Here is a 24,588-nt window from a genome sequence, read left to right as displayed (position 1 = left end):
ATGGCCAATTAACCATTTAAAACATAAGGCTGGGAGTGAAAGGGAGGGAGGGAGGGAGGGAGGGAGGGAGGGAGGGAGGGAGGGGGACACCCCAATATCTGGCTTTCCCAGAGAGACGGACAGAGGGGTAACCGTGTGTGTGTGTGTGTGTGTGTGTGTGTGTGTGTGTGTGTGTGTGTGTGTGCATGTGAACGTTAATGGCAGCAGAAGGAATCCCAGCTTCTGATTCCTGAATAAAAACTCATTTGGATCTCTCCATTTTCCAATTAATAGTGACACAAAATAAATAAATTGGGAGGGATGAAACCCTCTTTAACGGTCACACATGCAGAGCACACAGCACACACAGTGACATGTGTTCTCTACATTAACCCATCCTAGTACCAGGAGTCTAGTACTAGGAGCAGTGGGCAGCTATTGTACAGCACCCGGAGAGCAATGGGAGTGAGGGGGAGGTCCGGTGCCTTGCTCAAAGGCACCACGGCAGGGCCCAGGAGGTGAACTGGGACCTCTCTAAGTAGCAGCCCACAGTCCATATTTTAGGTCTGGTCGGGGACTTGAACCGGCGACCCTACAGCTCACAGTCCAAGCCCGTACTGACTGAGCCACTGCCGGACAAAATGTGTTGTTCAGGACTAAATAAATCATTGAACACCAACTAATTTCAGATATATTCAGTTATTTGGAAGAAGGCCAGTCTTTTTTTAATGAAAGAACACTTTAAATACAGACAAGTGCACTTCCTTTGATTGAATTGGGTACTCGGCTTACGTCCCATCATTATATACAATAAGATGGACTAAATCTGTTATTCAGAAAACCACAAAGGTCATCCTCTTTTCATAGTGCTTAAGCAATCAATGATTTGTGTGGTTAGGCAATGTATTAGATACAATTATTTACATGAGAACTTTTATTTAAGGAACACAAAGTATATGCATTATAAGTCAAATGGGTAAAGCAGACAACACTGAGGGTTCAGAGTTTCAGTTCCATATCAGCCACTGAACAAAGTATACTGACAGTGCGATAAGTTGCCTGGATGAAGTCCATCCATTTTATGAATATTTCACATGTTTGTTTGCAGAAACAGTGTAACACACACTGATAATTGGATGTCAAAGGATTTATTGGATTAATGTGGCTGTCCTTGTCATATATCCAGGAGAAGGATTTGTGTTTTTAATGCATTTCAGTTTGTTGACCGGTGAAAAACTGCAAGCCCCTGCAATATCTACAGGGAACTGTTGATTTAGCAGGAGAGCAAATCCCCGGAGAGACTGATTAGGACCCGGAGGACGAATACCCAATTATTACTTATTGTTTAACTGTTGGGAACCACACACACACACACCCACCCACCCACCCACACACCCACCCACACACACACACACACACACACACACACACACACACACACACACCACACACACACACACACACACACACACACACACACACACACACACACACACACACACACACACACACACACACACACACACACACACACACACACACACACACACACACACACACACACACACACACACACACACACACACACACACACACACACACACACACACACACACACACACACACACACACACACTTTTACCCCTCTGTCCGTCTCTCTGGGAAAGCCAGATATTGGGGTGTCCCCCTCCCTCCATCCCTTTCTCTCCCTGCCTGTATCTCTTATCGCTGCTATCATCGTGGTGGCAGTGGTGATTCAGTGCTTTTGGGGTGTGTGTGTGTGTGTGTGTGTGTGTGTGTGTGTGTGTGTGTGAGTGTGAGTGAGTGAACGTGCATGTGGGGGGCAGCATGACTAACGTTGCAGTCTGCTGAGCGTCGCATGTCCTTATCGTGCGCTACCGAGGCTGCGCATACACACAATCACTAATGAGTGTGTGTGTGGGTGTGTGTGTGTTGTTCCTGCAGGTCGTTCCCCTGCCTGAAGGACTTTTGGGATGTCCAATCCTCTCGGGACAGGACAGTTTATCCTTGATGGTTGATTTTAAAGGACAGAAAAAGTCAAGCAACTGCACACACACAAACCTATATATTCTGCACACATTGACTGTAAAAAAGGATAAGCACAGAACTGATTTGTTTTTGTATTTTTGAGTACATTCACCTAGTGCAGCTTCCCTTTTATATTGTGTACAATTTGTGCCAAAATGGAGATACATTAGAGAAGTAGTACATTACTTATAATCCTACTTGGATCGAATTAAAAATTATCAAATCATACACTGCAGTAAATAATTACAAATATTACAGGACGCGGCACTGAACTAGGGATGCATATCGTTGACTTTTTTACGATACCGATACCACTGAACGATACCGATACTCAACCGATACATATCGTGATACTTTGAAAATGTATCATCCCACAATTACTCCCATGAAGCGCTTTACGATATAGTTAACATGTCAAATGAATATTAAATTCAATTGTGGGACTTCTTGGACCTTTTAGTTCTGAACAAACAATGACAGATACATACAAAATATGAAGAAAACCGATTATGGAATATCTTTTATAACACCCGCCATCAGGTGTGCCGCGTGAATAGCACATCTTGTCAATGCAAACAGACCGTTATAATTAATGTTAAACCTGAGATTCGACTAGAGAACAAATAAATAATAGAATAAAGGTCATGAGATCTCGGCATTGCACAAACAAACAAATCTCATCTTTAAAATCAACATGTACCTTCACTGGTGAGAGAAAACAAATCCCATCACAGTTCATTCGTGGGACTTTTACCTTTCTAGTATTGAACAAACAATGAAAAATACATAAAATATGAAGAAAAAATAACACCCGCCATCACGGGCCACGGACTCACTTTTAAAATTAAATTAAAAAATATATATATATTAAAAAAAAAAAGAAATATATATTTTTTTTAAAGTATCGAAACCGGATCTGATTTCGGTACGGTATACCGTAGCCACCAGTAACCGGTATTTTGGTAATACCGGATACCGGTATGCATCCCTACACTGAACACACTTTTGGGTACAGTGTTTCAGATAGGTGTCACCAAATGGCGATTCTACTTCTGTGAGGGTCAAGCGGTAACTCGTGCACACACACACTCCTTTGGCCATAAAGCACTAAGCCTTTCGGGCTTTGAACCCAAGAGGGTGTTTATATGAATCGATGATCAAAGACACCCTGTGTCGCCATAAGCACAGAGGGTTTACCTTGTACTGACAGCCACACACTCTCACCTTATTCCACTTGACATTCAAAATCAATTAAACAGATGTTAAGACCGGCCGACTACTTGTTGTTGACTCAATATTCACATCAGAAGATACACACATGCAGCAGCACCTCTTCTCCACCTCCTGACACACAGCGGCTGTGTGAAAAGGTCATAGTCAATAGAAGGGACCGGAACATGTTATGTAGAGCATTATGATGACAGTGTGTGTTTCTCTGTGGATTTAGACAGACTCATATGGACACGAGAGGGATAAGCGATGGTCTAACATGAAGTGGTCCGACTGACTGATGTGTACAAAGGGGTCCGCTGGCTGACAACCGGGTCAATAATCGGACCTGATTGATTGGACTGACCCTTTGATGGTGTGGAGGGAAAGCAATTGAGACAGAGAGAGCGACTGAGAGATAAAGAGTGAGACAAAATAGGGTTTTTTATGTCAATTAAGTGGAATTAAAAATAAAAATGTAAAGTAACTTAACCAAAAACCTCCAGTGTCTCAATTATTTCCTACCAACAGTATTAATAAATAAATATATGAATCACTTTGATGTTACCACCTGTTCATTTCACCTTTTATTGTAGTATATGATCAAGATGAATAGTTATCTACTGTTTTTTTACTTTCCATGTTTTATCAGGTTTTCTAGTTTTAGATTTAATTCTGTTTTTCAAGTAGTGTATTTGAATTCTAGCATACCTTGAAAACCAGCTCTAAATTAAGCATTTTCTAAACTTCCAAGACCTTGTATGAACCCTGATAAAAGAAGAAAGAGTTGTGGAGAGAAATAAAGCACGTAGAGATACTCAGTGTGTGTTGTTTGGGTGAGTGTGTGTGTTGTAGGGGTGAGTGTGTGTGTTGTAGGGGTGTGAGTGTGTGTGTTGTAGGGGTGAGTGTGTGTGTTGTAGGGGTGAGTGTGTGTGTTGTAGGGGTGAGTGTGTGTGTTGTTTGGGTGAGTGTGTGTTGTAGGGGTGAGTGTGTGTGAGTGTGTGTGTTGTAGGGGTGTGTGTGTGTGTGTATTTTACCTCCAGTCCTTCTGCAGGGCTGACCGTGGAGGAGGAGGAGGCAGTGGGTGAAGATGAGGAAGATGTGGAGGACGGGGATGAAGGGGAGGTGACTCTTCTGGGGCTGACCTCCACCAGCTTCTTCAGCTTCAGGTCCATATGCTTACTGTTTGAGCCTGGAGATACAAATATATAAATAAGTATAAACAGTGTACTTTATGTAAATATCAAAAGTACAATCAAACATTATAATATATAAAAAGTTCAGATGTTAGAAGTAAAAAAAAAAAAACATATACAGTGAATACAAATGGTATGAAATGTAGAACAGCAATAGAGAAGATTATTACGTTTGGATTCATGAACACACTCATGCATGTCAAGTGTTTATTGTTCCATAAAGAAATAAAAAAATATGAAAACTTGAATTTTTTTAATTAATTATAATGACAAACTTCTACAAGTAAAACAAAACAAAACAAAAATATTGACTTTTCAGATACTACAGTATGTGATTGTGATTTCTCATTATTTTTAAGTGCTTTAAAAAAAATATTTGTATCATCACATTAGTGGAAATGGTTGTCCTTATTCTCTTTCTCAGGAGCAAACATATCTTTACATTCATTCTAAATAATCTTCTTGTCCTTTTATAGCAATTTTCAAATCTCTACCTAACTCCCTCCCCTCATTTAACCGTCAGACCTAACCTCCTCACTTCCTTTAACTCCATCCTAACCTCCTCACTTCCTTTAACTCCAACCTCCCTTCATATTATTGCTCTATTATTTCTATTATTACTTCCTCCCTCAGGTTCTCTCTCTGCCTTCCCGTAGCTGCGTACAGCTTCATGTTCCAGGGAATGGAAACCAATGCCAGACCAAACCACTGCACTGAGGGAGATGAAAGAACAGGAGAGCAACCGTTTCATGTGTCATCTCCCTCTGTCACACACACACACACACACACACACACACACACACACACACACACACACACACACACACACACACACACACACACAACACCACACACACACACACACACACACCACACACACACACACACACACACACACACACACACACACACACACACACACACACACACACACACACACACACACACACACACAGGAAGTGGGGTGAATGACCTGGGATGCAGGAAAGTGATGACAAATGTGAAGGATGAAGTGCAGTGTCAGCTACTTTCGTTTTAACAACAACATCCATTTCTTTCAAGACTACATAAAAACATACCAACAAAGAAGAAAAAAGAGAAAACACACACATGGCGAAAAAAGCGCAGAGATACTGAGCTTCAAAGCGGCAGAAAGCATTTTTCTGTTTTCATGTTGGCTTCTTCTGGTCCCTCACTGTGCTCTCACCAATCTCACATCAGCAGGAAATTGAGAAAGAAAATGTAATAATAAAAAAACAAACTAATTAGTTTACCTCTGAAGATTTGAGCAAATGCTTTCCTGAAGATATGATTTATTTTTGTCAGGGGAGTACTTTTCAATTTATTAATTACTACTTAAAGAAGTTTCTCATGAAAGCAAAAAATCACCAACAACAATATGGCTGCACTTAACAAAGGCTCCCTGTAAACTAGTTTCGCCCGAGTGAAGCTTCCATGTGTATGTAGCCAATAGGATGCAGGGGTTAGAGGGGGCAAGTGAATAGAGATAACACATAGTGATGAACATTAAGATAGACAGCATGCACTTTAGGAAGATACTATAAAAAAAAAAGTGTGACTGTCACACGTCACAAGTCAGTGAGTAAAGCTTAGAGGGCAGTCTTTTTGAACAAGACTAGGTTTTAGTTACTCTAGCGTTAAATTCATAAGGCGTGTTTACTGTGACGAGATAGAGTGGGTTGTCAGAAAGACACACCAAAAGATCTGTGTAACTTTTTATAAGGGACATTGTAGGTAAAACATTTTCCCACACCACGCCGCTCCTCCGCTCCCTTCACTGGTTTCCAGTAATTGCTAGAATCCACTTCAAGACACTGGTACTTTCGTACCATGCTGCGAATGGACCTGGCCCTTCCTACATCCAGGACATGGTTAAACTGTACACTCCAGCACGTGCACTACGCTCTGCATCAGCCAAACGGCTCGCTGCACCCTCGCTGCGAGGAGGACCCAAGTTGTGGAATGAGCTCCCCATTGACATTAGGACAGCAAAAAGCTTACACACCTTCCGGCGCAGACTGAAAACTGCGTCTTTCGACTCCACTTCGAGCAATACATACAACAAAGCACTAATATACTAATAAAGGACTGGCTTATCTAAAGCCAGTTGAGTAGCACTTGAAATGTTTTGGCTCCATGTAACCTGATGTACTTCTATGATTCTGTTTTCTTCTAGTTTGTATCTTCTTGGTCGAATGCACTTATTGTAAGTCGCTTTGGATCAAAGCGTCAGCTAAATGCAATGTAATGTAAAAAATAAATATGGAGCTAGTACATGGGGGTGATACTTCTGATATTAAAAGTATGATTAGCAAAGTAAAGTGATGTGGCTATTTGACACTGAGTAGTTTTTCGACTTTATACTTTCGTGAGTTTTTTTGCTGCAAATTAAAGACTTTATAATCTCAATTATATTTAAGATCTTTCCCATAAATGTAGGAGTTTTTTTCTTATGAATTGTACCCCTTGTTTTGCCTGTAAATGAAAGCATTTAACCATGGAAATGAAGATGGTATATCTCAGAATATTGCCCCCTACCCAGGATCCTTTATAAATTGTTTTACCCACAATGTCCCTGATTCGCCGTTGTGTGTCTGAGAGAAATGACCCATGTAGAAAACACACAAAAGAAAGTCCAGACAGTTAAAGGAGTTAGTTAGAAAAAGACAAGACAGTGAACCATGCAGCACCACACAGCCACAGCCAGTGAATTTTACCCAGAGAAGTTAGCTCATAGTCGGGGTTAGTAAGCTCCAGATGAAGGGGGGTGCTGGAGGTGGCTGGAAGATTCTCCTCCAGAGGTAGCGGGTTAGTAACCAGCGCAGAAGCAGATGTGGCAGCAAAAGTATCATCATCACCATCATCACCACCACCACTAAGATCGAGCTGCTCTTCCTCCACCCTGCCCTCTTCCTCACCCCTTTCACCTTCCCCACCATCATCATCCTCAAAAGGACTTCCCACTCCATCCAAAACATCTGTGGGTGCGGGGGGAAGGGAAATTAAAGGGTGGTGGGTTATGGAGACAAGGAAGGAAAGAGAGAAGGGGTAAAAGTGCAGAAAAAAGTATTTGTTAGTTTGTGTTAACAGTAATCTGTTGGAAAAGTACATGTATGTTAAGTGACCCTATGTAGTACAACTAAATGATACTCTCAAATAAATAATGTGTTCTCCCCTTGAGCATTCCAGTACACTTGATGTGATAATGACTCTTGGTTTATTTGCAAATACATCATCACCGAATGCACGTCTTTGCTGGATTGTTGCATTCAATTGCGCAACTTGGTAAATAAATCTAAGGCATCGGACTGCACCTGAGAGACAAGGAGGGACTTTGATTGATTGGCCTCTGTCTGTCAATAGGTTCCTATGCATCAGCGCACAAATATCTGACACACAAAGTAAAAGCGAGACCTCGGTTTAATTCCCCTCATTCAAAGATCTGTTGCCTGCCTTTTTTGTTCCAGATAAAAGAGGCAGGGGGAAACAAAACCATCCAAAACATGAAAGCAACATATTCCATTAAGTCTCCGGAGAGGCTCAACGGAAACAACAGTGTCCCCACATTAGGAACAAAAGAAGAAAAAGACATTTAGGAGAAACTCAAATGGAGTCCTGAGCTGCATGGATAACCCACCATGGATTAAAAGAAAACAATCAGTAAACAGCGGCTGACATTGCAGGCTCCCTCCTCTGCTGTTTACTAGGTGGGTGGAGAGGCCGAGAACAAAGAGAGGAGGACGGAGAAGCAAAATAACAGCATTTCCTGCTTTTTCTAATTTGCTAGCTGCGATGTGAAGCGTGCTCGCAAGCGCTGCTCCTGCGTGGCTGGCTGAGGCCTAATTAATGGTACGCCATGGTGATGGAGTTTGGAAAGTTTCTTTGCGGGCAGACACTTGGAGGGGGCAGCCCGAGCTGCATTACAGGAGCGTGAATGGTGTTGAGGGGAGAGGGAGAGCGAGAGCGAGAGAGAGAGAGAGGGAGAGCGAGAGAGAGAGAGTGTGGGGGCTAGGATTAGCCGTTCTGCTCGGCAGGCCTTGTGTATCACAGCCAACAGCATTTCTCTCTTCTCCTCACCTCCTCTTTTTTTCTGTACTTTCCCCGAACTCCATTTTTAATGAGATCAACAATTAGAGCAATTTATAAAAGCTCCTTTCCCTCTCCCTCACTGTCTCTCCTCGTCGTTTTACCTACAAGTCGCTGATCTCCCTTCTTGATGTTTAGGGTTGAGACGTTTTTCATTTCTTCGCTCATCTCCGGAAACCTATAGGTTACTTACGTAACCCCAGTTCTCAGAGTAACATGAAGTGAGATGTCTCACTATGGGATGCGCCTCATCGCGGAGCAAACAGAAGCATCAATCTCATTACGCCAATCCTGATTGGCTGGAGATCTTGACGTCAGCGTCAGGGAAATCACCCCCTATAAGTAGCTTGCGCCACGACGCATGCGCCATTCAAAATAAGCATCTCTTCTCGCTTCACCATAGCAAGGAGGGCCGTCTGGTGAGACATCTCACTTCATGTTACTCTGAGAACTGGGGTTACGTAAGTAACCTATAGTTCTCATTCATAACACTCCGTTCGATGTCTCACTATGGGAAATTGTAGCTCCCGTATTGTCAGACGAGCTTATCTCGAAAATCACCAAACCAACCAGAACTTAACAGGTAGAGCTCTGACTCAACCAGGTGCCCAGCACTGCTTGAGTCACACTGGGAGCAGAACGTCCAGCCTGTTAAGAGGCGGACAAAAGTGAGCGGCGAGGACCAGCTCGCCGCTGCACCAATGTCTTGGATGGGAGACATCCTGGACAGAGTCCAGGATGCAGCCAGTATGTCCCTGCATAGTGGGAGCTGCCATGGCTGCCCGCACAGCAGCTGATATATCTCCGCTAGCCAGTACATAGCTGGCCAGTGCGGAGCTATCAGGATAAGTGTGTGGCGTTGCTCTCTCACTCTGGCCAGAGTTGGGGGTATCAGAGCCAGGGGTGGGAACGCGTACAGAAGGCCCGGGGGCCAATTGTGCGCGAGTGCATCCACGCCTAACGGTGCATTTAGATCGCGCATCGAAAAGAACAGCTGACACTGAGCGTTGTCTTTCGATGCGAACAGATCCACCGCGGCTCTGCCGTAACGCACCCACAGCTGGCTCACAATCCTTGGATGTAGAGTCCAGTCTGCATAAAGTGGTATACCTCTGGACAGTAGATCTGCCCTGAGGTTCATCACTCCCGGTACGTGCGTCGCTCTCAGAGAGAGGAGACGTCTACCGCTCCATAGGATCAGTTTGTGCGCCAGTGTGTGTAACTGGAGAGAACGCAAACCCCCTTGGCGGTTAATATACGATATTGTGGTCGTATTGTCTGTCCTCACGAGGACGTGATGTCCCCTGAGGAAAGGCAGAAAGCGTTTTAGGGTGAGAAACACCGCTAAAAGCTCCAGGTAATTTATGTGCGCCCGCTGGAGGTCTCTGCTCCAGAGACCCCTCACCGGGCGACCTTCATAAATACCTCCCCAACCTGTCAGACATGCGTCCGTGGTGACCACTTTCCGTGAAAGGACAGCACCCATAGGCACACCTCGTACTAGAAAAGTCGGGTGCAGCCAGTGGCGCAGTGCCATTACGCATTTCACAGTAACCATCACTCTCCGCGCGCCATGTTTAGTTTTAGGGCGGCCACCCAGCGCTGAAACTCCCTCATGTGTAAGCGTCCCAGTCGTACGACCAGGATGGCTGACGCCATGAGCCCCAGCAATCGCAGGCATGATCTGAAGAGAACATGTTTGCGCAGCTGGAAAAGAGCGAGACAAGCTCTGAAAGCTTTCACTCTATCCGCTGACAAGCGAGCTGAAAAGGGCACCGAGTTCAGGCGTAAACCCAGGAAGAGTATAGTCTGCGCGGGGCACAACATGCTCTTCTCTGTGTTTATTATGAAACCCAGGTTGAGCAGGTGCTTTACGAGGACATTTGTCTGCGTAACAGCCTCCTGCTCCGACTGTGCGAGAAGCAGCCAGTCGTCCAGGTAGGTCGCCAGGGCGAATACCCTGTTGTCTTAACGGGGTTATCGCGGCTTCCGTACATCGTACAAACACCCTTGGACTGAGAGACAGACCGAAGGGGAGTACTCTGTATTCATAACAGATCCCCTGAAATGCGAATCTCAGATATTTCCTGTGTGGGTAATATACTGGGATGTGAAAATACGCATCTTTCAGGTCGACTGATGTAAACCAGTCGTCTTGTCGCACGAGCCGCAGCAGAGATGTGTGAGTGAGCATTCTGAACTTATATCTTCTTAGATATTTGTTCAGAGCCCTCAAATCAAGTATTGGCCGAATTACGTTCCCTCCCCGTTTGGGAACGAGGAAGTACTTGGAATAGAAGCCGCCCTGATAGATATAATAATAATAATAGATATAGCCCTCTTTTCTAGGAGAGAGAGAATCTCTCTCTCCAGAATATGGGCTGACTCTCCTCGGGCCTGCGAATGCAGAATGCCCGAGAAGCGAGGGGGGGTGACAGCGAATTGAAGTCTGTAGCCCCGTGTTACTGTCTTGAAAACCCAAGCAGATGATGTGAGCATCTTCCACTGCATGCTCCTTAGAGCCAGTGGAGATGTCACGTCTCTTCCCCTCTGAGTCTCTATTTGTTGTGTTATGGGGCCCTCTAGTGTCTGAACACAGTGGTGCCCCTTTTCGACAATCCCCACCGACACTGCGCATGCGCATGACGGTGGTGCCTTCACAACCCCAGCCTGTAATCCGCCTTTTGAGAGATGCCGTAGCTACTCTCAGAAGGGGAACAGTTGACGGGCTGTTTATTGGTTTTATTGTTTTTCTTATCATTTTTTTGAGCTGCGCCCTCGGCCTGAAGCCTGGATGCGTCAGCGGCAAATGTTTTATGACAGAAAAATCAACAAATTTGTGACATGTGTTTGTGCGGACTTGAGGATGGTGTTGAGGCATCTCTCGAGGCGGCGGGAACACATTTAGAGCTGGGGAACCGTGGACTTCCAGCTCTGTCACAGAGGGGAGAAGGAGGGGCTGTCACGCCGCTCGCTTCTTCTTCCTCGACTGCTGGCCGAAATTCTGGGTTGGCTGCGCCTGAGCTGCAGCCGGAACCGGAGATTTTCTAGGACCAGCTCGCCCTCGTCTCCAGCCTGGGCTGGGGACTCGGGGCGGGCTGCGACCTCTGCGTTTTCGGTGTTTTAAACCGAGCAGGGTTCGAGGCAGCTTGGGCGAAGGACTGCTGCTGCGAAGGCAGCGGCTGGACCCTTCGAGGGAGGCAGAGGTGGAGTGCCTCGTCCTCCTTCTTTTTCGACTCACACCTCCTTTGCATGGAAGCAAGAGCGGAGCCGAAAATTCCCTCGGGAGCGATGGGCATATCCAGCACATCCTCCTTTTCCCGGTCTGGGAGGTTGGTGAGGTTGAGCCATCTCGCTCTTTCCTGCACCACCATGATCCCCATTGCCTTGCCCGTGGCCTGGACGGCGCAGCGTTGGACACGAAGACAAATGTCTGTGACCGCTGCCATCTCGTCCAGAGTGGCTGCCCCCGGGTTACCCGACAGGTCCTCGCAGAGCTCCGCTTGGTAAGCGGTTAGCAGCGAGGACACATTCAGGGCCCTGGCGGACAACGCTGCGGCTTTGTAGGACCGTTCAGTCATTGTCGACTGAAATCGGTCCGACTTTGCCGGCAGCGTGGGGTTCCTGCTTGGTGACGGGCCCATCCTCGGTAGGAGGTGGGCTGCTACCAGAAGCACCCTGGATTGGGACCTTGTTGCTGAAGGGCCGGTCTCTCCACGAGACCGACACCTCATCCAACATCTCCGGGAAGACCGGAAGGAGTTGCCTCTTTGTCCGCGCTGCTTGGGGAAAATGTTTCCCTTCGTAGCGGGACCTGGAGGTCTCCTTGGCCATTTCAGGCCACGGGATGTCGAGTCTGGCCGCGGCGCGTTTACACACGGCCTGCAGGTCTATGCTCAGACAGGGCGAAGCTGGTGTGCTATCGCCCGGGAGAGCAGCCCTCGCTCCAGGCTTTGCAGCCTGAGCCGATGACATGAAGATGTCCTCTTCATGTTCATCCGACTCGGACAGGAGGAACACCGAGGCGTCCTCTTCGTTCTCATCGTAGTCCAGCTCGAGGACATCCTCCGCGGGTGAGACCATGGTGAGGTCTAACCGGGAGCCCCAGCTCGGTAAAGCGTGGGGTCCCGTTCCCGCGTGTCTTGCCGTCACCGGGTCCCGGCCTGCCAGGGCGCGGGATTCCGGTTCTGCAGCCATCGCAGATAATGAGCCCCAGACCGACACGGAGAGGGGTTCACTCTCTGTGGCGGATGCCCCCGCGTCTTGACTGCCGGCCGGCAGGTCAGTGGACATGGGGGGGTCCTGCTCCGACAGGCTAGCTTGGCGTGCTAGCCGTCGGCGGAGGCTCTTCACGGTGAAGCGGACACAATGTCCGCACGAGCCGGGGTTGTCGATAGCGCCTCGGGCGTGTTCCAGCCCGAGGCAGGACGAGCAGACCTGGTGTGTGTCTGTGCCCGAGATCTTCAACCCGCAGCCACAGAGTCGAGCCACCGAGTCCCTGACTCCTCTGGTGTGAGGGAGAGAGGCGTCCATCTTGTTCGCCTCGTGGCATGGAGAGGACCCGCTCTCAACAGGTAGGTTGGGAGAAAAAAAGGTGTTACCACCCTGTCCTTAATCCGGAGAAAAGGACGGTGTGGGTCTTTTATTCCCGGAGAATACTGACTGGTGTGACAGTATGCTCCTTTAATCCTTTCCTCCTCCGTGGGGAAGAGAAAATAAAAGAGCTTCCTCGCTACCGTGGTGTCGATAGTGAGGGAGCAAGCTAACGCTAGCTTGAAAAAATCAGACCTACCTTACTTTCCGGGGAAAGAGAACGGCGAGGTCGATTTCAATACTAACTGGCGTTAGTATTACCGTCTTCCTGCGAAGCAGAAGGAGTAGCCGGCGAGCGCCCGTCGACCGAAATGGTTATTTGGGTTCAGTCTGTGGACCGTTAAGCTTGTCCGGCTACCATAGAGATGTGCTCTGAAGCGAGAAGAGGTGTTTGAATGGCGCATGCGTCGTGGCGCAAGCTACTTATAGGGGGTGAATTCCCTGACGCTGACGTCAAGATCACCAGCCAATCAGGATTGGCGTAATGAGATTGATGCTTCTGTTTGCTCCGCGATGAGGCGCATCCCATAGTGAGACATCGAACGGAGTGTTATGAATGAGAACTCCTTTTCTTAGGCTACAGTTTATTTTACTAACCTATTTATCCTTTTCCCTGTCTCTCTATACACAACTCCGGCACACAAGCTGCAACCATTAGTGGATTTATCAACTAGTTGATTGATAGAAAGATCATTCAATTTCAGTCCTTTTTCTCTGGTTCTTTTGAATTGATAGGAATGTATACTCTTCTCAGTTTATATTCTAGGAAAATAAGAAGTTGGAGTTTTGGGGATTATATCATTGTCGACATCACTGGAAATGTAACCTGAAAATGTTGGCATACTTTTTCTGACATTATATAATGACAATAATCATTCATCCGCAATTTCGCAGTCTCTTCATTTCAGTACACTTATTTCCTCACCTTGATCACAATCTCACGACTCATAATGCTTTATCAACTCCTCACACTCTTCATCACCTTCTACATGCTCACCTGTCATTTGCATTCAGAGCACAGGATCTACCTGAAGAGAACGACTAAAGGAGGGGTGTAATATCGAGGCATCTGAAACAATAATGTCCTAATAATGGTTATTATCATAATACCCGCAATTTCAAGGAAATGAAAAGCAGTGGGAAATGTACACAGCAGCGGTTGCTTCCCCTGCAAGCCTTCATTAGAAGTGTTTGGTATTTTGAGCATAATTTGTCCGCACAATGTGTTGTGTTGATTAACAATTACAGGGCGAAACAGACGAGGGAGGAGTCGCAGGGGTAAATTGCTGCTCTGAATGTGAGGGTGGTGCATTTTAGACCCGTGGCCGTTGTCAAATGACATTTTTGTTGTTCTCTGAGGATTAGGCAGAACCCCTTTAGAGAGCATAATGGAAATGTGTAAGTCGTAGCATGTGTGAATGAAAAAGTGAGTGTATGTCAAAAGCAGCGGGACTTTTCTTTTGTGCTTTTGTTAATGAGTATTAGGGAGAGTTATGATTGTGGGCAAGTGTGTTTGTTTGTATATAAGAATTTCTTTTAATACAACTTTGAAAGTATGTGTAAATAAGAACACTGGGTGCACGGTCCATACAGGGTATGAGTTAATGTTTATGTGTGTGTGTGTGTGTGTGTGTGTGTGTGTGTGTGTGTGTGTGTGTGTGTGTGTGTGTGTGTGTGTGTGTGTGTGTGTGTGTGTGTGCTGACCTCCAGCAGGGATAGTCTTGCCGCCCTTCCCTCTGTCAGTGATGTCCAGGCTCATGTCGGACATCTTGACTCCGGACCGAGCCTCAGCGATCAGCTGCCGGGCTCGTTCCCTCAGCTGCCTCCGCCGCTCTGCATCGCGCTCCTGCACACAGAAATGTATAATTATTACAAATAAAACGTGAACAAAACCATTTGAGTCACTCTTTTACAGGTACAGGTACATTTTATTACATCCAGAGAAGAAATCATACAGAATGAAATCCCTAATCTTTAATAAAGTGTGACGTAGTAAGAACAACTTGTTTAAAGAAAGCCAAAGATATTAACATTTAGTCAGTATCAAGTGTTGGATCAAAATCCTTAGTAATGATAATGCATTTGCATATAATGACTCAAAACGCTGGTGTAGCCTTCCAACTCTGGCCTACTTTATTTTTCACAATCTATTTGATCCAAATACTTCAGGATCGGAGTCAAAATGATAGAGAGAAGATGTAGTGAAGCTTCTTTACTTCATTAACATTCTTTGAGTACATGCACCGGCCTGCAGATAGCACACCAAACAACCACATTTATTTTGTAAAGAAAGCAGTACAGTAACTGTAGCAGCCTGAGGTTAACAAAACAGGTATGTTCAGAAAGAAAGGAGCAGATTTTGAAGCTTTATTTCAGCCAATCCATTCAAATGAGCTTCTTAACACTTCATATCATCACACAACTTAATGCATGCACACTGTAGATGGATACGACAATATACGTATTCATTCAAACACAACATAATACAGACACTCAAGCTACCACGAAATACTAAACAAGATGTTTTTTTTCTATCAAAATGGATGCACACATCTTGGTGCATTATGTGTTTAGGAGTGTATAGATAGATACACACACACACTCACATCATCCTGGCACTAGACATACAGCATTGAGCCGTCACCATCAGAGTAATGGCAGAAATGCCATTTTCAGGACGATCCAATCTGATCTAACCGATAGCACCGAGCACCGGGCACCACACACACACACACACACACACACACACACACACACACACACACACACACACACACACACACACACACACACACACACACACACACACACACACACACACACACACACACACACACACACACACACACACACACACACACACCACACACACACACACACACACACACACACACACACACACACACACACACACACACACACACACACACACACACACAGATGTGAAGTCAACTGACAAACAGTTAACCGATGATGACCAAACCAAGCACACACTGAATGCACAGGTCCCAAGTACATACGGTAAACAGGCAGACATATACAAAGGTCCTGTTACACCCGTTTATATCTCAATACACTGCCTACCTGTCCATGCTAGATCTGATTTCAAGATTTGATTTTTAACCTATTAAGTACAACACCGACTTGCACCACCCTTCCTATCGACCCTATGCACGTATACCTGCTAGGGCTCTACAATCTCAAAATGCCGGTACTCTGACTATATACAAAATAAATACAACACAAGTAGGTGGTAGGGCCTTCTTATACCACCTTCCTTTATTTTCAAATCGTCTTCTTATAAAAAAATTGAGAGGCTAGTTGAGCAATTAATAAAAAAGGGAACTTTAAACCTCACATATATATACTCAGTCTATGTGAGCATGGATATGAATATGTACGGAATTTATTTTTTGATATATACGTCTTTGTAAATGTGTCTCTTCCATTCTTCTTTGTATATTTTGCTTATAATGCTCATTAGTGTTTTGTTGTATGTATTTTAAGTGTAAAATATTCCATTTGTAATGTTTAGCATGTTGTTTATCTCACTTTGAGATGCTTTGTTGAGATATTGCGGTATAATCAACTTTAAATTGACGTGACGTAGTTTCGATAAAACAGTCATAATGTGATTTACAGAAAAATGAGGGGGAAACAAAATAGTAAAAACTGCACAAAGATCATCGAATACATTGAAAGTTTGACTGAAAAAGCAGATGTGGAATGGAGTTATGAGACAGAACAACTATTTAAAAGGGTTCAGGCTGTTCAGCAATGATATTTCTAATGCCGGTGTTGTGGCAGCTGAAGAGTTAGAAATTAATTCTGGATGAAACAGCGAATAGAAATGGTGTTTTGAACCCTGCCTGCATGATTTAACTAAAACAATAGAAGTAAAGAGACAAACAAAACTAACTCAAACTCAATGTTGCACTCGTCTTACACAACTTAGCATTAACACACACAACACCTACAGTACACACACTCTACAACTCCACTTTGCACCCCCCCTCCTTCCCAAATATACACAACCACATATGGCCCAAGGGAGAGTGAAGCTGCATTTCTCCGTCACTGTTCTCCCTCCCTGTGGTTTCCTGTTAATCAGGCTTCTCCATATTGAGGCAGGGGTTTTAGGGCTGGCCTATTGAAGCCACCCATTTACCCATTAACAAAACAAGCAGCGCCCGCTAATGAGCTACATCTCTTCATTTCCATGTCAATTGTTTGTTTGTAGCCATTGTTAGGCTGGGACAATGGGGCTGTATTGTAAATGACAGCAACCCTAATGCACTCTGTGTGTGTGTGTGTGTGTGTGTGTGTGTGTGTGTGTGTGTGTGTGTGTGTGTGTGTGTATGTGTGTGTGTGTGTGTGTGTGTGTGTGTGTGTGTGTGTGTGAGAGAGAGAGCCCAAGGGGATGCCCTCAGGGAGAAGGGAACACACCTTAGAGAGAAACTGATAAAGAGAGAGGGAGAGACAGACAGACAGAGAGATAAAGAGTGAGGAGGGGAGCAAGAGGAGAAACTGTTGGTGAAATGGCTTGCAGAAAGATATGGAGTATTAAAGGACACTGTTATTTCCCTGCTATCACTCCAGACAACAAAGGATGGATTTATAATTTTAAACAAAATGAGAAAATGGTATCCAAACTTTCTATAGTTCAGCACTTTTCAATAACAAGTTAAAAAAGTGTTTTATAAGACAGAACAAAATATGGCAGTTAAAAAAACTGAAAACATCCTTTTATAACAAACTCTCTCGGTCTTTGTCAATTGTTGAAAACAAAAACAACAAAAAAACATAACTGACAATCAGTTAAAAGGTAGGGTCAAGCATGGCAACTAGATTACCTGGCTTATGGCGCATTTCCACTGCAGGGCCTCGCATGGCTTAGTACGGTATAGCTAGGCCTTGCTAGGCCAGGCTCACTTTATGCAAGTTTCCATTACAGTTTTGGAACTGGGGTAGTAACGCAGTGTAGGCGGAGCCGTGACGTCATCTTCAATGCGAAACACAAAACCAACATCAGCCGTCAGGGCTTGACATTATAAATGGCCCGCTGGCCCGGAAGCACTATTTAGACACCCCGGGCCAGAATAACGTACTTTCCACTTGGCCGCTCGAGCCACTAAAAATATTGCTTTAAAAAAATAAACAGCTGTTTGCTGCGGAGCGCAGCGTAAGCAGGCTCCCGTGAGCACGCTCCTTCTTCACTACAGACTATCGCGCCACCTAACCATTCGCCAAAATGTTTTTAATACCAGCGGTAACCGGCCAAGTGCCGGGCAAAAAACTATCTTCAAATAAAAGAAAGTCACCGGATGAGTTAAAGGAGAGTGACAGGGAGCATGAGAAGAAGAGGGAGAGAAAGTTTCAGCCAGCTTGATCGATGGAGTTGGCTTCTATAGAGTGGTGCAGTGACGCGTCCTAAAACCCTTTTATAATCTATCGATTAGATTTATGATTCGAAAATTATAAAAGTAGGGTAGACATGTGGAGATTATCCGGCTGAACAAAACGTGCATTTATTAACAGGTTTGTTTTCCACAGACCTTATTTCCAGCTATTTTCCAAAACCCTGTGGAGAAATCCCATTGCTTTTTTGTCGAGGGAACCAGCAGCTTACTTCCTGGTTTTAGGACGCGTCACTGCACCACTCTATATGATGCCAATACAAACAAGGTCTTCTGTCGGCTCTGTACATCAATGCCGACCCATGCTGACAAGGAAGTGAAGAGTAGAAAATATAAAGGTATTGGCTATAGGGAAATGTCCCAGCAGTTTAGGATAATGAAGGTTCTAATCTATTACATAGCCATTACATTTCTAACTCCTAATGACAGGAAGGCAGAAAGCGCATTATACCAATAATAATACTCATAATAATAGCAGACATTTTTTAACAATGAACAATTGAGGAAAATGAGGAAGAACTGATGATTCAAATGTTGTAGTACAAGTAGTAATGTAGTGCATAAATTACTATTGCAACAAATGTGTCAATTTTCTTCATTATTAGTCAATTTTTTTTGGACGAATGCTCCGGGCCAGTGGTTACAATGGTGGGGCCAGTGATAATACAATTCCACCGGCCCGGAGGGCCAGTGGCATTTTACCCTTAATGTCTACCCCTGCGTTAGCTGTTAGCCCTCAGAGCTCACAGCTCCTCATATCTGTTCAGAAACTAGACAACAGTTAAACAAGTACAAACCACAGACTGTCTGTGTCATGGCGAATACAGTCGCTGGTTTATTTATGTCTGTATAGGCCGTTGTTGTGAGTGTGGACGGTCGGAGCATATACAACGTTAGCTCAGCCGATCTCCATTCAGAAAACACGCATTTTAAAAGGTGTTTCGCCTGCCGTCTTGTCTGCAGACTTGTCAAAGCATTCATTCATGGTTTTTACTAACCGGTATCAGTATGTTGTTACTTCGGCATCATTTTGAAACGTGTATTACAATTAAATCACGGTCAAATATGTTCATTTTGTTGTAGTTGCCTGTGATTCTCTCACTAGTTAAGCATACTCAGCCAGATTGTTGGCCCGGAAAGAACCTGGATTATGGAGAGCCAGAAAACTGTGAAAAAGTACCTGCTAGCCGGAACTACCCCTAGTGGAAACGCAACCAAAAACGGGCACGGCACGCTTAAACCGCGCTGTAGAGGAAATGCCCCATTAGAGACCTCAATTGTTTAATTTGAGGTTGTTGACAGAACTTTGAGGGCTAAATGTATTAATTACAAGTTTTGATTTATTCCACTGTAGGGCATAATTTATGTAATTGGAAAATGAGAGGACCTAACATTGAACCCTGATGAACACCACAAGACAAAGTACTGATTATATACTCTTTCAATTTATAGAAAAAATACAGTGAATACAAAATGTTCCATCAAATCATAGAATCACTGATTTGTGCCAATCTCTTCTGTTAAATGTCTGGGGTCTTATTTTTTTTAACCAATGTTTTAGCTGCCCTAAAATACCTCTTTGGAGAAGCTTTTTGAAATCTTATAGTTAGTAGGTTGAGTATTTATTTTGAGACACACTTGATTCCAAGGTTGCAAGAAAAAGCCCAAAATGGGTAAGGATGGAGGTCCGTACCCAAAAAGGGGCTCAGGTTGATGAAGTCAATTTGTCTTTCTGAGTTCAATGTTCTGTTCAGGTATCAAATGAATGACCATAGTAGTGTGATATTAATTACTGGGTGAAATTATTGCCCTAGTATCACAACATACATATGAATTCTGTCTTTTCTTCTTTATACTTTCAGTGTTGTTTGATTCAAATATTTATTTCTTCCCATCCTTACTTTCTTCGTTCTTACTTTATTTTCTATGCAGGTTTCTCCTTATGTTTGTAATTGCAGTATGATAAACAGTAATTTCACTTGTGGCCTTGTGGCTATGGACTAGTTCTGATATTCAATCTGGCCTTTACAGATATGGATACAACTTCCAATTTAAGTGTGCCTGTGTGTTGTGTGTATACTATATATGTATACACACACACATATATCTCGGGCCCCAACACACTCCAAAAGATCCTGCTGCATTATTGTTGTCGGACATTTTGGGGACAGGAAATGGGAAATTAGCTTTGCCTATCCAGAGGCTAGGATTAACGCTATAGAAAAATGCATCTGACTAGCGCCTAGCTCAGTCAGCTACAGAGCTGCTGATTAGAACATATGAAAATATGTTTGGGAGGAGAGTGGAGACAGAGAGCGGAGAGGCTTTTTGTTGCATAAACGACAATGTGTGACATGATGTAGGTTACCATTTCTCTGCGGTGATTTTAAAAACAAAATAGGTGTTCTTTGAAGATGTAATAAGTCGGCTACATACATAATTTTGCGTACTTTAAAAGTCCTTTTTGTCGGACCTGTTGAGATTTGATGTTTGTCACCCAATTGTTACTGACAATGAAAATTACAACTTTATTTTCTGCAAGAACACAATATGTTAAAACCTGTTTAGTAAATAGGTGAGACTTGTTGTCCGAGTGGTAATAAAAAGCCATCTTGTGGACATTACGCTAAAACGAAGTCATGATCACGACTACTGTTTTCCATCTCGTAAATTGGCAAAAGATTTGACATGAAACAAGGTAAATTAAAACACAGTCCTTTTACTTGGCAGCCGAGAACTCTAACAACCAGTGGATGCTAAAGCCATGGGGATGCAGCTTTAAAAAAAACAACGCTCAAACCCAACCAGACGCGTCGGTGCATGATCAAAGCCAGGAGCAGAGAAAGCGTGTCAGCTGGTGGTCAGTGTGTAGCTCCACTTTAAAAAAGAAGACTCAAGAGGAGAAGAGACTTTTCCTTTTATATGGCGACAGCAAGAACAATTGTGTACTGTGTCTTCCATTGACTGCTGAGAACCTCCAGGGGAAGAGAGGCTAAACGGTTGAGTGCGAAGCTGAGACAGAGGGCTCCTCTGTGGGCTTGGCGTCGGGGTGAGGACCCCTCTCCGCTCTGGAGGCTCTGTTTGAGCAGGAGGAGCAGGTTGTCGCCTTGGTTGCTCTTTTCTGGGCGAGAAGAAAGAGGGAGGGAGGGCACGCACCACTGGTCATGTACAGAGACCTGGCGTGGGCACAGAGTGATGCCACACACACACACACACACACACACACACACACACACACACACACACACACACACACACACACACACACACACACACACACACACACACACACACACACACACACACACACACACACACACACACACACACACACACACACTATCTAAAAGGGTCTGCCAACCTCCCAGATAGCCAGCCAGTCTGGCAGTCAGTCATGCAGCTCCAGACATTTGTCATGACAGGCTAATTCACAGTCAAGGGGTGCTTTAGGTCTCTATCTGGTCCCCACACACACACACACACACACACACACACACACACACACACACACACACACACACACACACACACACACACACACACACACACACACACACACACACACACACACACACACACACACACACACACACACACACACACACACACACACACACACACACACACACACACACACACACACACACACACACACACACACACACACACACACACACACACACACACACACACACACACACACTTCAGGGGACATTACATTGACTTACATGCATTTCCTGGAGACTTATCCTAACCTTAACCATAACCAACACATGCCTTATCCTAACCCTAACCCTTAACCTTACCCTAACCCTAACCAAGTCTTAACCCTAAAATGAATGATTCCCCTCATGGGGACCTCCATTTTGTCCCCATAAGGGAGGCGAGTCCCCACACGTGACTGTGTAGACAGATTTAGGTCCCCACAAGTATAGTAATGCTAGGCCACACACACCCACACACACACACACACGCTTAAAAGCAACAAAACACACACACACACAAAGCCAATCACATAGCTGTGTAATCATCACACACTCGAAAACATTGTTTCAAATGCCAGAGTGATGATCCAGGCAAAATGCAGGAAGAACTCATTTTTAGCCACAAACACACAGAATGAACTATATTCATACATATTTGTTGTTTTTGATTAAATAAAATAAATAAAAACATTGTTGTTATAGCGATCAATGGATCTGCTGCTGTCCCTATGTCAGGCTTAAAAAGGTGTTTGATGGTAAGGTCGGAGATATCAACTTTCTTTTGTGGCAGGAAGAAAGGAGGTTTATGGAAGATGTGGTATTCAGTTTGAAAAGAGTTTTTCAATTGACTCAAATATTTGTGTATTTTAATAATACCCGCAGGTATTGCGAACAACAATGATATGGGCATATTTTCAAAACATTACCAAATGTATGCATCTATTATTTTGCAGGGCCTTACTGCTCAAATGTTGGAGAAGAAAGAGAGAGAGTGAGAGAGTGTGAGACAGAGAAAGAGAGGGATAGAGAGAGAGAGAGAGAGAGAGAGAGAGAGAGAGAGAGAGAGAGAGAGAGAGAGAGAGAGAGAGAGAGAGAGAGAGAGAGAGAGAGAGAGAGAGAGAGAGAGAGAGAGAGAGAGAGCTTATCGGGTGGCTCCAGACGGAGTGCGCGGATCAATGAGCGTGCGAGGCGCACAGCGATCAATGCATTTGATAAAGAATTAAAGAAGAGCCACTGTACATGGCTATCAAAGAACCAGGACACGGCCTAATTATGATTCGACGGGTGCGTGCCCATGATAGGGGTCTGTCAGTGTGTGTGTGTTATTTGTACATAAATATAAATATCTGAGATGTCAGGGTGGAAGTGTGGGCTGTATACCTGTGTGTCAGTGTATACGTGTGTGTGTGTGTGTGTGTGTGTGTGTGTCTTGATTGTCAGATCGTGTGTGTTTTTTCAGATTTCATGTTGCTGTGTTTATGATGTTCATATGGGATTTTCCTAAATGAGGTCAGTGATAAATAACTAAGCTAACTAATTATTTTAATTGTATTATTTGTGTTAATTTGGGTCTTGTACGCATTTTAGAATCATGCTTGTATTTGAATAAATGTGCTATTTATAGTCATGGCACAAGTCCACACCGTGTATTTGTCCTTATAAAATAAACAGAAAGGAGGAGGGGCTCTGAAAGGAAGGGGCAGATGTTTTACGGCTGTGTATTTTCAAATTCTAGCGCACTCGAGCTGGTTTCTCCAAAATTACCTACCCCACCTTTAAGGTTAATTTAGCATTTTAATTAATTAGATTTGTTGTGCATATGCAAACTGTAATTTAACTGTGGCTTGTTTTTGTCAGCTTAAGAATATCTTTAGTAAGCTTTTAGGAAAATCAGGAACTTCATCTCAGGTGCAGGAACGTAGTCCCAGAGGGTGTTCATGGGCAAACGTTCTAACAGAGCAACACCTTGAGCCTTGTGTTGAGCAACACAAGGCTCAAGAATGCTACACATTGTGACGGGCATCTATTCAGACTGCCTGGTACTTACAAGTGTTAACAGGAGGTCAGAATATTTTTTTATTTTAGCGACATTAAAATGTTTTGTAACTGATATCTTGCACAGTTAAGAGATTTCTTAATTTTTTTATATCAATTTTCAATTGTTGTCAATTGTTATAAAACGTTCCTAAAGATCTCCTTTCCTAGATGCAGTGTAAATGCAAATACAAACGCAGACATATGGTCTTTCTATCAGTCTAAAGTTTTTGGACTATTTAGTCGAAAAGTCCCATATTTACAAAACCACAGTAAGATGGCAAAAAATCACGCCTATCAAATGTGTTTTCCATTAAAGAAACAAACAGGGAGAAAGAGAGCAGGGCTACAAAGTGGACATGAAAAACATTTGACACTTCCACTTGGTCAAACGTGAACACAAGGCATGTGATCATTTGTCAAAGAGAAGGAAAAGAAAGAAAGAAAGAGGTGCCCAGAAGAGGTATGCAAGTGTGGGTGTGGATGTGTGTGTGTTACAACTTTCCTCTCTGATGGCTT

At 44.2% G+C, this 24,588-nt stretch overlaps 1 protein-coding gene across 1 annotated transcript in view; it reads right to left on the bottom strand.

Moving 5' to 3' along the window:
• Positions 1-24,588, bottom strand: part of ehbp1 (EH domain binding protein 1) — a gene marked incomplete at its 3' end in the record, with an annotated part of 170,572 nt that overhangs the window by 43,899 nt on the left and 102,085 nt on the right. Inside the window, 3 exon segments of the mRNA XM_034209946.1 lie at positions 4,275-4,429; positions 7,172-7,432; positions 14,838-14,979. Coding sequence (XP_034065837.1) covers positions 4,275-4,429; positions 7,172-7,432; positions 14,838-14,979 — 558 coding nt within the window.

This window comes from Gymnodraco acuticeps, unplaced genomic scaffold (genome assembly GCF_902827175.1).
Source record: "Gymnodraco acuticeps unplaced genomic scaffold, fGymAcu1.1, whole genome shotgun sequence".
Taxonomy (NCBI): Eukaryota; Metazoa; Chordata; class Actinopteri; order Perciformes; family Bathydraconidae; genus Gymnodraco; species Gymnodraco acuticeps.
This window is presented reverse-complemented; position numbering and strand designations above follow the sequence as displayed.